Source organism: Megalobrama amblycephala, linkage group LG4 (assembly GCF_018812025.1).
Source record: "Megalobrama amblycephala isolate DHTTF-2021 linkage group LG4, ASM1881202v1, whole genome shotgun sequence".
NCBI lineage: Eukaryota > Metazoa > Chordata > Actinopteri > Cypriniformes > Xenocyprididae > Megalobrama > Megalobrama amblycephala.
The window spans coordinates 19460021-19473133 of NC_063047.1; the positions used below are offsets into that span (position 1 = coordinate 19460021).

Below are 13113 nucleotides of genomic sequence, written 5' to 3' on the forward strand. Positions count from 1 at the left end.
CGTTCCACACCCGTAAGACCTTCGTTCATCTTTTTGTCAACACAAATTAAGATATTTTTGATGAAATCCGAGAGGTATCCGACTCGTCCATAGATAGCAATATAATCAACACTTTCAAGGTTCAGAAAGGTACTAAAGACATTGTTAAATAAGTCAACATTTTTGTACGCATAAACAAAACAAAAAAATAACAAATTTATTCCACAACATCTTCTCTTCTGTGTCATTCTCATATGTTGTATATGTCCAGCGCCTCCAGGTTCTACGTCAGAACGCCGACTCATTATTGGCCGGCTCCTGCGTCAGCATCAGACATGCATCGTGCTGCTCATGTTTGCAGCTTTGCCTAATACTGAGCTGGCATTCGGACGTAAACACAGAAGCCTTCACTGTGTTTACTGCGGCAATTACTTAAGGATAATGACGGAAGAGAAAATATTGTTGAATAAAGTCATTATTTTTGTTTTTGCGCACAAAAAGTATTCTCGTCGCTTCATAAAATTAAGGTTGAACCACTGCAGTCATGTCGACTGTTTTAACAATGTCTTTGGTACCTTTCTGGACCTTGAAAGTGTTGATTATATTGCTGTCTATGGACAGATTTCATCAAAAATACCTTCATTTGTGTTCTGAAGATGAACGATCTTCTTAGGACAAGAGGGTGAGTAATTAATGACAGAATTTAAATTTTTGGGTGAACTAACCCTTTAAGCATGAACATTTTTTAATTACTTTACAAGTGCACAGGCCAAGCAATTGAAATTATGAGTCTAACAATGTTGTAAAAGCATATACGACATAAGTGTGATACTTAACACGCATTACAAATTAGCCATATTATTTGTAAAATTAAATTTGCGCTTAAATGCAATAAAGTTTGATTGGATGCACATACATTTAATGTCAACTACTATCTATCACCCAAGCAGAAACTTGAGAACCACTGGTGAATGGTTCCCATCTCAAGTTACAGTATGAGTTTATAGTCTGATTACTGTAACACATTTAATTGACTTCTAACTTGATTTACTATTTTTGATAATTATCTAACATGTCATAAAATAATATAGACACATGCTAGATAAGCTAATAACCCCATTCAAACAAGTGAATTAAAATATACGGTTTAAAGAAATCTAATAAAGTGAGCATGGAGAAAAAGAAAAAGAAGAGTTACACCATTGTAACAGAGATCAAGTTATTTTAATTCTCAAATAATGCTGTATTGAGACATTACAGACATGTGAATGCATTCAATCTTTAAGACTTAAAATCATCTGTTCATGAAATCATCCGAAGCATTCCTTTTCCTAAACAGAAACACTAAAAATGTCTGAAACATCTACTTTTTTTCTGAAACAAATGTTTTTTGTTTTTTTTTTTAAAGTAAATGAAAAGAATAATAATCAACCCATCACAGAGGATCAACTTTGTCAAGACCTCCAAAACCAACCTTTAACCTCTCCTGGCTACTGCTATGAGATTGAACCAAAAGCACAAAGTAAAAGAACTACAAACGATGAACTCTTTCTCTTTGGAGTAGTAAATATTTTACAAAAACCAGCTAAGGGATTAATTTTGTATTACTAGAGAACGACAAGAGAAATGCCACTTGTTAGCATAGTGCTAATAGCACGTAGAGTAGATAAATATCTCAAACACAGCAGTAAAGGCCTTAAAACGAAAACCAGACAGCTCCACGTCTCTCTAAGACCGCTACACACATGACCTGGTCTAGCTTTTTAAAGACTGACTGGTTTAAAATGATGCTCTTGTTGGATAGAAACGAGACGGGGCATTTAATGATAAACATTTGTTCAGATCTGTTGCAGACTCTAGGAAGGGGATGGAGTGTAAACTACAATCTGTACAAGTGCACCTAAACCATGGATTCTGTAAAACTCTTACAAGCCTTCAAAAGATCAGTTTAATAAACCAGAATAAAACAAACCGATTACATTCAATAACGTCTGCAATAAAGCCAACAACGTGTACCTTCAAATCAACCCGACGCGTGAGATTTCACGTCAATGTGAGCTTTTGTATGAGATCAGGACTGTGCTCAGTTGCTGCAAAATGACTAAAAATGTTCAATTTGGTCGTCAGTGGCATTTACAAACATGACCGGAGTCGCATCTGTGGCTTGAGTCCAGTGATGATGTGTGTATGTTTGACCATGCTGGTCCTCAATAGCTTTCAACTGGTCTTGTTTTTTTCTCCCCCCCGCTCTCTTTCCTCTGAAGGAATAATGAACAGCACACACGCGGATATACACGCAAAAATAGCTTTCCTATTCACACATGCACAGTCGCACACCCACACGCTCTCTTTTATAACACTCGCTGGGAAAAAGGAGGGGAGAGAGACGAGTCTAACTGAATGTACAGCCGTATGTGCAGCTCGACAGGGAGATGCTTTGTGCTCCAAAAGACGCCGTTACATATATCAATGCAATTGTTTAGCCATTTCTACTGATAAGGTTACAGTCATTAAATTCTTTTTTGTCACATCTATTTAGGTCAAAAAGAAGAAGAAAAAGAAAAATTCAGGGATTATATATATTTTGTATACATTTATATACACACACACACACACACACACATTTCCTTCTTTCATTTCCTTTCATCCCGACAGGCCATGGTAATCCAAATATAAACTCTTCTATCTAATTTATAAATTTATATTTGCCCTCTATTTTTATCCTGTTCTTTATTATATCATATCATAATTCTGCTATAAAAACCTAAATTCTGTCACAGTCCATTAGCCTGTTATACACATTTACTATTAAACAAAGGCAAAATCTCAGCAAATTCCAAGAGCTCTTGGGATGCCGGGGACTGTTACATCACACGTATGCGAGCAGCTCCTCACCATGACAACCCGAACCTTTTGTGAACCTCCGGCATGAAAACCAGAGGCTTTCCCTATTTGGCAAAATGATACAGCCACTAAAATGGGGGCTACAAGTCTCACCATCGCACACTTTGGAACGAAGAGCTCACCGTGTCATGTAACTGTAGGGCGTTTGAACTGTAATATGGTGTTAAATAAACATCTAAATACTGCGGAGGAACGCACTGCCTTCAAACTGGAGGAATGAACTCTATATGGCATGGCTTTGTGCTAAAACAGAGTGAGAGGAGCCTGTCTTGGTGCTCTGGCTATTGTCAGTTTAAGTGCACTTTGTTGGCACAAGACCTATAACTGCGCACTGGACTTTTCTCTTCCCTGAACTTCAGTTCTTATTGAAACAATCACATGCTCAACGTGCTCTCTCTCTCACACACACACATGCACACAATCAATCAAATACACCCAACCCTAATCCAAGGCACTGTTATTTCAGTAAACATGGCAGTTTGATTTACTAAGCAAGAAAATGCTCAAGTTCAATAGCAAGTAAGAGATGAGGGGCGAGAACAAATGAACCAAGTCTCAGAGAGAGTGAATCAGTCATAATGGCACAGTAGTGTTCAAGTTCAGTTTGATTCTGCTCACCTGCAGATGATGAAAAATCAAACTATTAGTCTATTTATAATTATTTGTCTGAAGTGTTGTGCCGCAATGTTAAATGACGACTGGCTGAATGTGTCATCGGCATTTAGTGGTCGTCTAGACTTTGCGACAGCAGCCAATAAGTCCGGAGGGAGGGGAGGGACAATTAGGTAACCGATGATGATGATTGTGCCGCCACAAGCTACTTTACAAATCAGTGCTAAAAATCATTTAGTGTGAATAACTAGAAAAATATTCAGGAAGGATCAAAGTGCATCAAATTTCTGTGATTAGAGTACACAAACTTGTTACAGTGATATAATATAATACCATCTTTGTCAAATAGTCTAGATTGTGAAGGTATTCTATTCATGTAAATGTAGATTATCTGCATGGAAATGAGTGAAAAGCTTGAGAATAATCTCTGGTCTAGTATTGCAGAGCTGGAGACAGTAACACCAGACGTAAACCCGTCACTAATCCTTAAACTATTGCTTTATACTGATCCTACTGTATCTTACCGATTAATATTTCCCACTGAGACACTCACACACTCACACACACACACACACACACACACACACACACACACACACGGAACATTTGCACACTGTCAAATAAACAAAAAAATATTTTCTTTCTCCGATCCACCCAAGTCCTTGTCTAAAACATGACGTTTCTGTTGCTAAAAACGGTGTGGGGTGCAAATATTAAACAAAAAAGTCTGATCAAATGCACACGTCCCTGATGAACTACAAGCCTGCCTAAAAAAAACTACACTATCCATAAGCAATTTTGACAGCACAAACACGACTCAGTTATGAAATCACTCTCAAGTGTATTACGCAGTCGTGTAGTGACTGAACTCCTAAAAAAAAAAAAAAAAAAAAAAAAAAATCATGTGCCTACTGAATACAAATGAGACTTATCTAAATACGATTATGGCTGCTATGTACAATTTACATTGTGACAACCGAACTATACGTTTATGCTGCCAAAAAGTGCTTTCAATCATATCCGGAGTAACTTACTGTATCTTCCTCCCTAAAATCAGAATAACCCAAGAGAAACTCCCTCATAAAACTTCGAACGAGAACGAGTACACAGCACGTATTGCAATAGAACAGCTATAGAACAGCAGATAATAAAAGTAGGAATAATACCAAATACGTTTACATACAGAGAATATTAAACTGTAGTATATATGATGATACTTCTCACATAGAAAGAAAAAAAAAAAAAAAAGTGCTTTGAAAAGCAAAACCAGAGACTGTTGCTCCATTGTGGGCGACATGGTCTCACCAGCTGACTAGTGGAAAAGTAAAACGCTAAATTCTGCTTCATAAGCGGTCACCAACATTTCCATCGAACAAATAGTTTGGTGACATAGGCATCAGATTATTGTTTATACATCAAGAAAGTGAAAACCTTCCCTCATTCGGAAGGGAAGCCATTTTAGAATATGTTAAAACTCATATTTTTAAATCAGTTTCTAAACTTCTACTTGTTGAAAGAAAACATTATATCACTTTTATCTGAAACTCTGAATGCAACCAATAACAAACGACTACTACACTATACAGTGGAAATGGAAAATTACAGATGTTGCAGTACCACCTAACACCACTGGAGTTTCAAGTTGTTTCTGCTGCTCAAAGTAGCTTATAAAGTCTCTCAAACACACACACCGCTGCTGCAGCGTCGCAAGACGCGCAACAATTGAACGATTCTCATAGTTTACACGCATTTCTAGAAGAATAATGTACAGTTATCCTTTTCGTCTGGTCCTAAAAACATCAGAAATATTAGCAGAGAGGAACGTTGGCCCCAGTGAGCTGAAAGCTAACCCATAATTAGATGAACGCAACATTGAGGTCAGCAGTGCGCTCACGGCAGACACACGCACGCCTTGTACAGTTGGCTCAGAGATCACAGGAGAATGGTGAAGGAGTGTCTTCAGGAAGATGTGAAGTAAATAACTCTATGTGTTTGTTATGTCTGTAGGTTTGTTTGTGTATTTACACAGTGTATGTGGGTGTAGTTGTGTGTGAGGACTCTCTCTCTTCAGTGTTTGTATGTGTGCACACAGCAGAATCTATGTTTATGTGGCGGCTCTTTCACCAATTCATAATGCAGTTTCTGTTGAGGGTCATAAAGTAGACCTGACTGCTGCCGCCAGAACGTACTGACGCAAAAAACACCTGAAAGAGAGGGCGGAAAAAAACATGATTACAGTATAAAGTGGATGAGCTTTTTGAAAAAAATGTTTTGTGTATTTGTACACAGTAAATAATATTTTAAATATTACCTTTTTTTAAAAATCACAAAAAAATACATAACACTACGTAAATGATGACACCAGTAACAACTTGTTCTCTACAGGATAATCATCACATTTTTTACATAATTTTTTAATATAGTTTGGTGTTTTTATTTAATGTTTATTCCTAGAAAAGAAACACACAATTCAGGGGTTTTAACTGTATTTAGATATTAGTCCCATATTTTAGCAACAGAATTGCAAAACCTGCAGACAACGTAAAACAGAGAATACATATAATATGTAAACGTTTTCTTTTATTTTGAACAACTATTAATTTATTTTCATCTCTTGAGGTTTAGTTAAGTATCTACTCTAGTATCTGCATTCATTTTGAAAAAGAAAAGAGGCCCCATTTGTGTTTGTGCTAACCCCATTGTGTAAAGTGCAGTGTGTGTGTGTGAAAATATTATCACCTTGTCATTTCTTTCACACAGGAACTTAAGCCTCTGAGCTCTCTTGTGCATGAAGACTCCATCAAGGTGTCCCGTCTCAACAGAACGGATCTCAATGGCTTTTTCTCCCCAGCCCATAATCTGATTAGAGCAAATGTGGGCTGTACACAAAACACAAATACGAAGACTATAAGAATATTTTATACAGAATACAGAATATGTTTGTGTGTGTGTGTCTGTGTACACTCACCCACTGATGTGGGCATTTCTCCCCACTGCAGCACAACATCTTTAATGATGCGTCCGTACGTGTTGACATAAACACCCTCATCCTCATAACACAACAGCATCTCCATCCCATCTGAATTGGGCAGGAATACAATGGCGTGAGGAGTCACCTGTGACTGGATCTACGGCGACAGACAGATGCGCAGAAAGCAAGAGAAAGAGGGAAACAACGATCAAAGGAGATTCATTTCTCTGTAAATGTCCATTAAACTTTCTTCTTTATTTTCCAATTGATCAAATTACTGATCGCTCCCATGTAATCTTGTGAAAAAGTTTTGGTGCATCACATGACGGCATAACTCACATGTACAGGAATGTAGATGTCGTAGTTGTTTCCAGAGTCAACATCAATGGCATGGAAGCCAGCACTTGACCCATAGATGACTTTTAACCTCTGACCCTCTTCCACTGTGAGGTCAACCAACAGAGGCCTATGTGGCAGGTCTCCAAATGACTGGGAAGAATGACACGTATGAATGAGTAGAAGGCCAAAATTACAGCACATTACAGAGATTATGTGGAATGATGAAGCAATTTTTTATTTATTTATTTATTTTTTACAAAAATCACCCAAGTTATAATAGTGGTGTAATATTTTAAAGGAATGCTTCACAAAAAAAACAACAACTTATAAACAAAAACTGCTTCTCTCTCTCTCTCTCTCTCTCTCAAAAAAAGGTACTTGCTATTTTCTATTACTATTTATATATAGTGTAGTATTATTTATTATTACTTACACTACCATTTACAAGTTTGGGATCAGTGAGATTTTTTTTATTTGTTTTTGAAAGAAGTCTCTCTTTCTCTCCAAGTCTGTTTATTTGATCAAAAAATACAGTAAAAACAGAAATATTGTGAAATATTACTTTTTAAAATGACTGTTTTCTATTTTAACATATTGAAAAGCTGAATTTTCAACTTCATCACTCCAGTCTGCAGTCACATGATCCTTCAGAAATCATTCTAATATGCTGAACAAAAAAAACATTTACTGACCCCAAAATTCCCCCCAGCCTGTGTTTTATTTATTTATTTATTTATTTATTTAACATTTGAAGTGCCCAGTAAAACATGTAAGTAGAATACATAATAAATAAAAATCTGACATTAAGACAAAATTGTGGTCTACCTTGAAGGCCATGAATTTGTGGTAAGGTTTGGGAGCCCAGGCGTAAACCTCCACCGCATTCTTCAGAGCAATAACCAGAAACTTAATCCTTTCATATTTCACTGGGAAAATAAACAAAAATGTTCATAGCACCTATAATAAAATGTCATGAAGTACTTTAGAAGAGTAGGAGGCCAAAGTAAAAGATAAAAGTATTCTGAACTAGTCTGCGTTTCTTTTTTGGTTAGCCACAAGCCAGTAGTAGCGCACACTGTCATTACTCTCAATATTTCACAATGTGTTGAGTACTTTGCAATTAACATTATGTGGCAAATACTCTGTATAGAACGCCTCCCATCCAATAATCGCGAAGAGCTTTGTGCTTTGTTACTTCTGATAAGAAATAAACTCTCAGCTTTCAAATTCAGTCCATTTTATCATGAAATTCAAACAATAAATGGCGTTTTGACACTCTTAAATGTGACGTGAAAAAAAAAGCATGAACATCCAAAATATACGTTTAAAACAGGGGTGTCCAAAGTCAGTCCTGGAGGGCCACTGTCCTGCAGAGTTTAGCTGAAACTTGCCTCAATACACCTGCCTAGAAGTTGGTAGTATGCCTAGTGAGACCTTGATCAGCTTGTTCGGGTATGTTTAATTGGGGTTGGAGGTAAACTTTGCAGGACAGTGGCCCTCCAGGAGCAGGACTGGACACCCCTGGTTTAAAGATACAGTACAACTTGCCAAAATGAATCTCGTCTCCTGATTGCTCACTCAGTATATCAACCGCAGATAAATAATCAATAAAACGTCTTGTGAACAATGTCACTTAACATTGCATTTACCTCAGAAAAATTATCCAATGTTCACAGTTCACTAGTTTTCACTATCAAAAACACTAGAGACAAACTCATTTACTGTTAATTATATATGTATATTTAAATAAATTTGCCATAAGAGTTGAAGATAAGAGTTTATGAAAACTACTTAATACAAATGTTATAATTTGTTATAATTTCTGAAAATAAATACCAGTTGAATATAATTGCTCTGTTGTATACGGTTCCCAGTATAGTTTACAGGATTAGTTAGGAGAGATTATTTCCTAAAGAAAAAAAATCAAACTATTGGTATTGGTATCTGCAGATATCATTCTGAATAATCGGCTATTAATATCGGCTGAAAAATGTATTATCCGTGCATTGCTATGATTTAGCAGTCTATTAGTGTACACTTACCCACTTTGTAGTGGACACAGCCCTCCATTTCCCCTACAGTGGTCCAGCCCTGTTTCTTCTCCACCTCTGGGTCATTATGGAGGATTTTATTCCTCAGCCAGGCCAAATAATACACACGCACTTTATTCTTCTTGCCTGAGAGAGAGATACTGAACATGAAGATCCTCTAAACGAAGGTGTGCTTGTATGTATCCACGTGTCCTGACAGAGTGATGAGTAGATGTATGTGTGTATGTGTAAAGTGATGAATAAGTCAGTGTATAACCTGATATAGTGATGAGGAGGTTCAGTCCCTCCAGAACATCCATTTGCTGAAATCTGCGTGAGTTGATCAGCGGATAAACTTTACCCTGGCCACTTCGATCCAGCAGCTTCAGACCGTTCTCTGTCCCTACCAGCAGATTCACACCTGACAGAATAAACACAGTTATAACACACACCCTAATGACCTATAAAATGCACAAAGGCAGTGTTTGGGGAGCTACTCTGAAAATATATCTAGTCAAGCTTTGGGCTACATTAAATTTAAAGTAGTTCAGGTGCCTTTTGATAAGGTAAGTTTGACAGTCTCTGTAGGAGTAGCAGCAAAAAAGTTCAAATCGGCAGAAAACTTTTTTGTGAAACTTGGGAAAAAAATAGAAATTCTTGGAGCTAAGAAACATGGCCCTATGCCAAGTTATTCCACAGTTATAATGTTTTTTGGCCATATTTTATGAACTTTGGCCAGTGGGTGGCACTGTCACCAAACTAGTCTTGCACATTCAGTGAATTAAGGCAATGACAACAAAGTTCAAATCAGTACATCTAAGTGTTACACAGATATAGCCACACATCCTGTATGAACTTATATTGTGCCAAATGCTGTAAATAACTTTTGACTGACAAGTGACAAGCTGATGACAGCAGGACGTGTTTGGAAAAGAGATTTGGGCAGAAAAATCAAGGCAAGGATAAAAATCACTTGTTGCCCTGGCATCGCCGCAGAACCAGAGGAAAAGGTTCTGTTTCTAGGACACTTGCTTCAAATGTTTTTAGCCAAAATGTGCATAAAATTTTGAACAGTTGGTTCTCTAGGGTTTGAGACTATAATTAGAAACAGGGACATTGAGACACGCTCTCATCAGCCAGTCAAATTGCACACACTTCATACGATAACTTCACTACCAAAAGAACATGTAAAATGCTTTGTGACTGGAATTTCTTTTTGAATTCGAAATGAAACACTCACACAGACCAGTGAGCTAAAATTACCCAAAATGACCCAATGCTACTTGAAATCAAGGACATTTTAGGAAAGTGCTCTCGATGAGCTAACTTGGCCATGTCTCTTTTGTACGCTAGCTCAAGTTGTTAACAGCTCTCTCAACAGCGGATCTACATGTGTTCAGATTGTGACACTGAATTAATCTACCACATAATCTGACATGTTTTATCACACTAATAAGTTACTATGAAATCAAAATTGACTATTCTTATTCTTTTTGGAATATTGCAGTATTTATTATAAATAATTTATCCGTGCACATTTTTTTAAAATGCATGTGCCCTCGTAATCTTTAGTCAAAATAACTTCCCCTCCCTCTTGTAACAACAGTTCTTCTTTTCTCTTATGACGTGTTAACTGGTGCAAGGCCAGAACAACCAGTCACTCACATGAGATCACAGCAAACCACAATGATCCAACTATGCAAGCAATTTTCAATGGCCAAAATCAAGTTCTGTCTAACATTTTTTCTTGTTCGAGAATCTGTTTCACTCAGATAAATGTCACAATATGGAGGATGACACTATCACAACTTTCACAACAGTTTCATTACGACTTTAAAAAAAGACAGCTGAGAGTCTGTCAAGAAGACAAAAGTCATTGGAAGACAAAGTCTTCAAGTTTAATCTGGCCTGGATTTATTTGCCCCTTTGAAATCACGATCCGTTTCCTTTGGACGTTCCTCTCCCTGGTATAATGATGATCTGATTGCAATGAAGACATCATGTCGTACAATGGAGCGTAGGTGGCGTATGTCTGGCTTGACTGTGCATCAACAGGCTCATTTGATTCATTTATACTCCAGTCCGATGCTTCATGAAGTAGTGTTTTGAAATCGGCCATCGCCGCTTTATGATATTAATATTGAACCACTGTACTCACATGAACCGATTTAAATGTGTTTTTAGTACCTTTATGGATCTTGAGAGAGGAAATGTAATTGCTCCCTAAGAAGGCCTCACGGAGCCATCGGATTTCAACTAAAATATCTTAATTTGTGTTCAGAAGATTAGCGAAGGTCTTACGGGTGTGGAACAGCATGAGGGTGAGTAAAAAATGACAGAATTTTCATTTTTGGGTGAACTAACCCTTTAAGTGTTAATGGCTCTACACTGGAATTTCAAACAAAATTAAAAAATTTAGGGGTGATATTTGATGCACATTTAACATTTGTTCCCCATGTTCAGAACACTGTAAAGACATCATTCTTTCATCTCAAAAATATTGCCAGATTGCATCCTATGCTGTCACCTCCGGTGGCTGAAAAGTTGATCAATAGCTTTGTGTTTTCTCGCATTGATTACTGTAATGCTTTGCTGGTCGGGGTCTCAAATGCTACCCTAAATAAATTACAGCTGGTTCAAAATTCAGCCGCCCGAATCCTGTCTGGAACCAGGAAAAGGGATCACATCACTCCAGTCTTGGAGTCTTTATATTGGCTCCCTCTCAGATTTCATGTTGATTTTAAAATTCTCATGCTTACTTATAATGCTTTGAATGGTTTGGCTCCTCACTATCTCTCTGAGCTTTTAGCCCCCTACACACCTGTGCGTGCTCTCCGCTCTTCGGAAACTGGCCTTTTAATCGTTCCACATACCCGTTTAAAATCTATGGGCGTTTTCTTCAGTCGCTCCAAGACTTTGGAATTCCTTGCCTGCTCGAATTAAGCAAGCAAAATCCCTTAGTGTTTTTAAATCTTCTCCTAAAGCTTATTTCTTTAGGGTAGCTTTTACTTGATTATATTGAAATTGAAATTGTTAATTTACTTGTTTTTGATAGTATGTTCTTATTTGGTGTGGTTTTTTTATATCTCACTTATTTTAAAGTATTGTTTGTATAATTGTATGTTTTCTTTTCTTTTTTTTTCTTCTTCTGTGAAGCACTTTGAGATGCTACTTTTTAAAGGCGCTATAGAAAATAAAGTTTATTATTATTATTAAGAAAAATGTAGTTGGTTAGTATAGTAAACACTGGCATGCACACACACGCACGCACGCACACACAACCCGCTCTCGTTCAGCTCTTACCCCAGAGAGCAGCACAGAGTATCTCAGAGTTGAATCTCTTCTTGTATTTGCGGATTTCAGGAGTGTCACTAACTGGACGAGTGTTGGTGGGATTGACATTGACCATGGAGCCTTTCCTCACCTCCAGCTTCAGCTGCTCAAAACGAGAGCCCAGACCTACAACACCCACAAACGACACATGCAGAGAACAGAAAAGCACAGCAGTGAGTGACTGAGTCATCAGTCAGCATCAACTTCACAACAATGAAGCAATGATCGCAGATGATTTTCTTAATCAGTTCTTTTGTTTTCCAGTAAAAACATATAAGGATCCTTAAAACAAGACACACATACTTTCAAATAAATACATTTTTACATCAAGACATATTTAAAAAAAGACTTTAGATATACAAAGACTGTCCAGTCATATTACTATGAATTGATAAAATAGGTGTTGAAATGTTGCGTAGGCAGTCAAATGCAAATATCCGTTGCAGTCTGACGTCACAAACAGACGGAAGTGGAAAACAAGTCATTCTGTCAGCTTGGTTTCAATAAATAGTATTTTTCTGGCGAGGATACGTTTTTCAGGTGTTTTTAATAGTACAATGTCCTCTTATATGTCAAAAAAGTCATGACCCCTTCAATGCTTTCTGAGCAGAAGAAACAACATTTAAGGAAAAAAGGTCCATGTGAGATATACAAAATACCCAGTAATTGTCAGTCAATTTAATACCATACCTCCTACAGATATGTTATCTCCTGTGCCCCCTGATGGTTGGTACATTCCTAGGTCCACAAAAGTAGTAAAAGAGGACTTTCCAGAGGCCTTCACCAATCCCCTGGACTGATACTGAAATTGATTGCATGATCTGAGTTAAACAATCAACTACATACATGTTGTGCAGTGTATCCTATTAATGACTCAAACACAATAAGAAAACATGATAAATTATATATGGTGGAGAGAATGAAGCTTTAAAAGTTAGGTGGGTA

General features: G+C 37.2%; 1 protein-coding gene across 3 annotated transcripts in view; it reads right to left on the reverse strand.

The window, feature by feature from the left end:
* Positions 1-1184: 1184 nt before the first annotated feature.
* The window catches only part of mink1 (misshapen-like kinase 1), a 47655-nt gene continuing 35726 nt past the window's right edge, over positions 1185-13113 (reverse strand). For all 3 annotated transcript variants that reach the window (XM_048188117.1, XM_048188115.1, XM_048188114.1), the window contains 9 exons: positions 12859-12970; positions 12139-12294; positions 9113-9256; positions 8848-8982; positions 7631-7731; positions 6806-6955; positions 6464-6623; positions 6235-6374; positions 1185-5699 (listed from right to left, as the gene is read on the reverse strand). In XM_048188117.1, coding sequence (XP_048044074.1) covers positions 5616-5699; positions 6235-6374; positions 6464-6623; positions 6806-6955; positions 7631-7731; positions 8848-8982; positions 9113-9256; positions 12139-12294; positions 12859-12970 — 1182 coding nt within the window. In that variant the 3' untranslated portion in view covers positions 1185-5615. The remainder of the gene's footprint in view (positions 5700-6234; positions 6375-6463; positions 6624-6805; positions 6956-7630; positions 7732-8847; positions 8983-9112; positions 9257-12138; positions 12295-12858; positions 12971-13113) is intronic.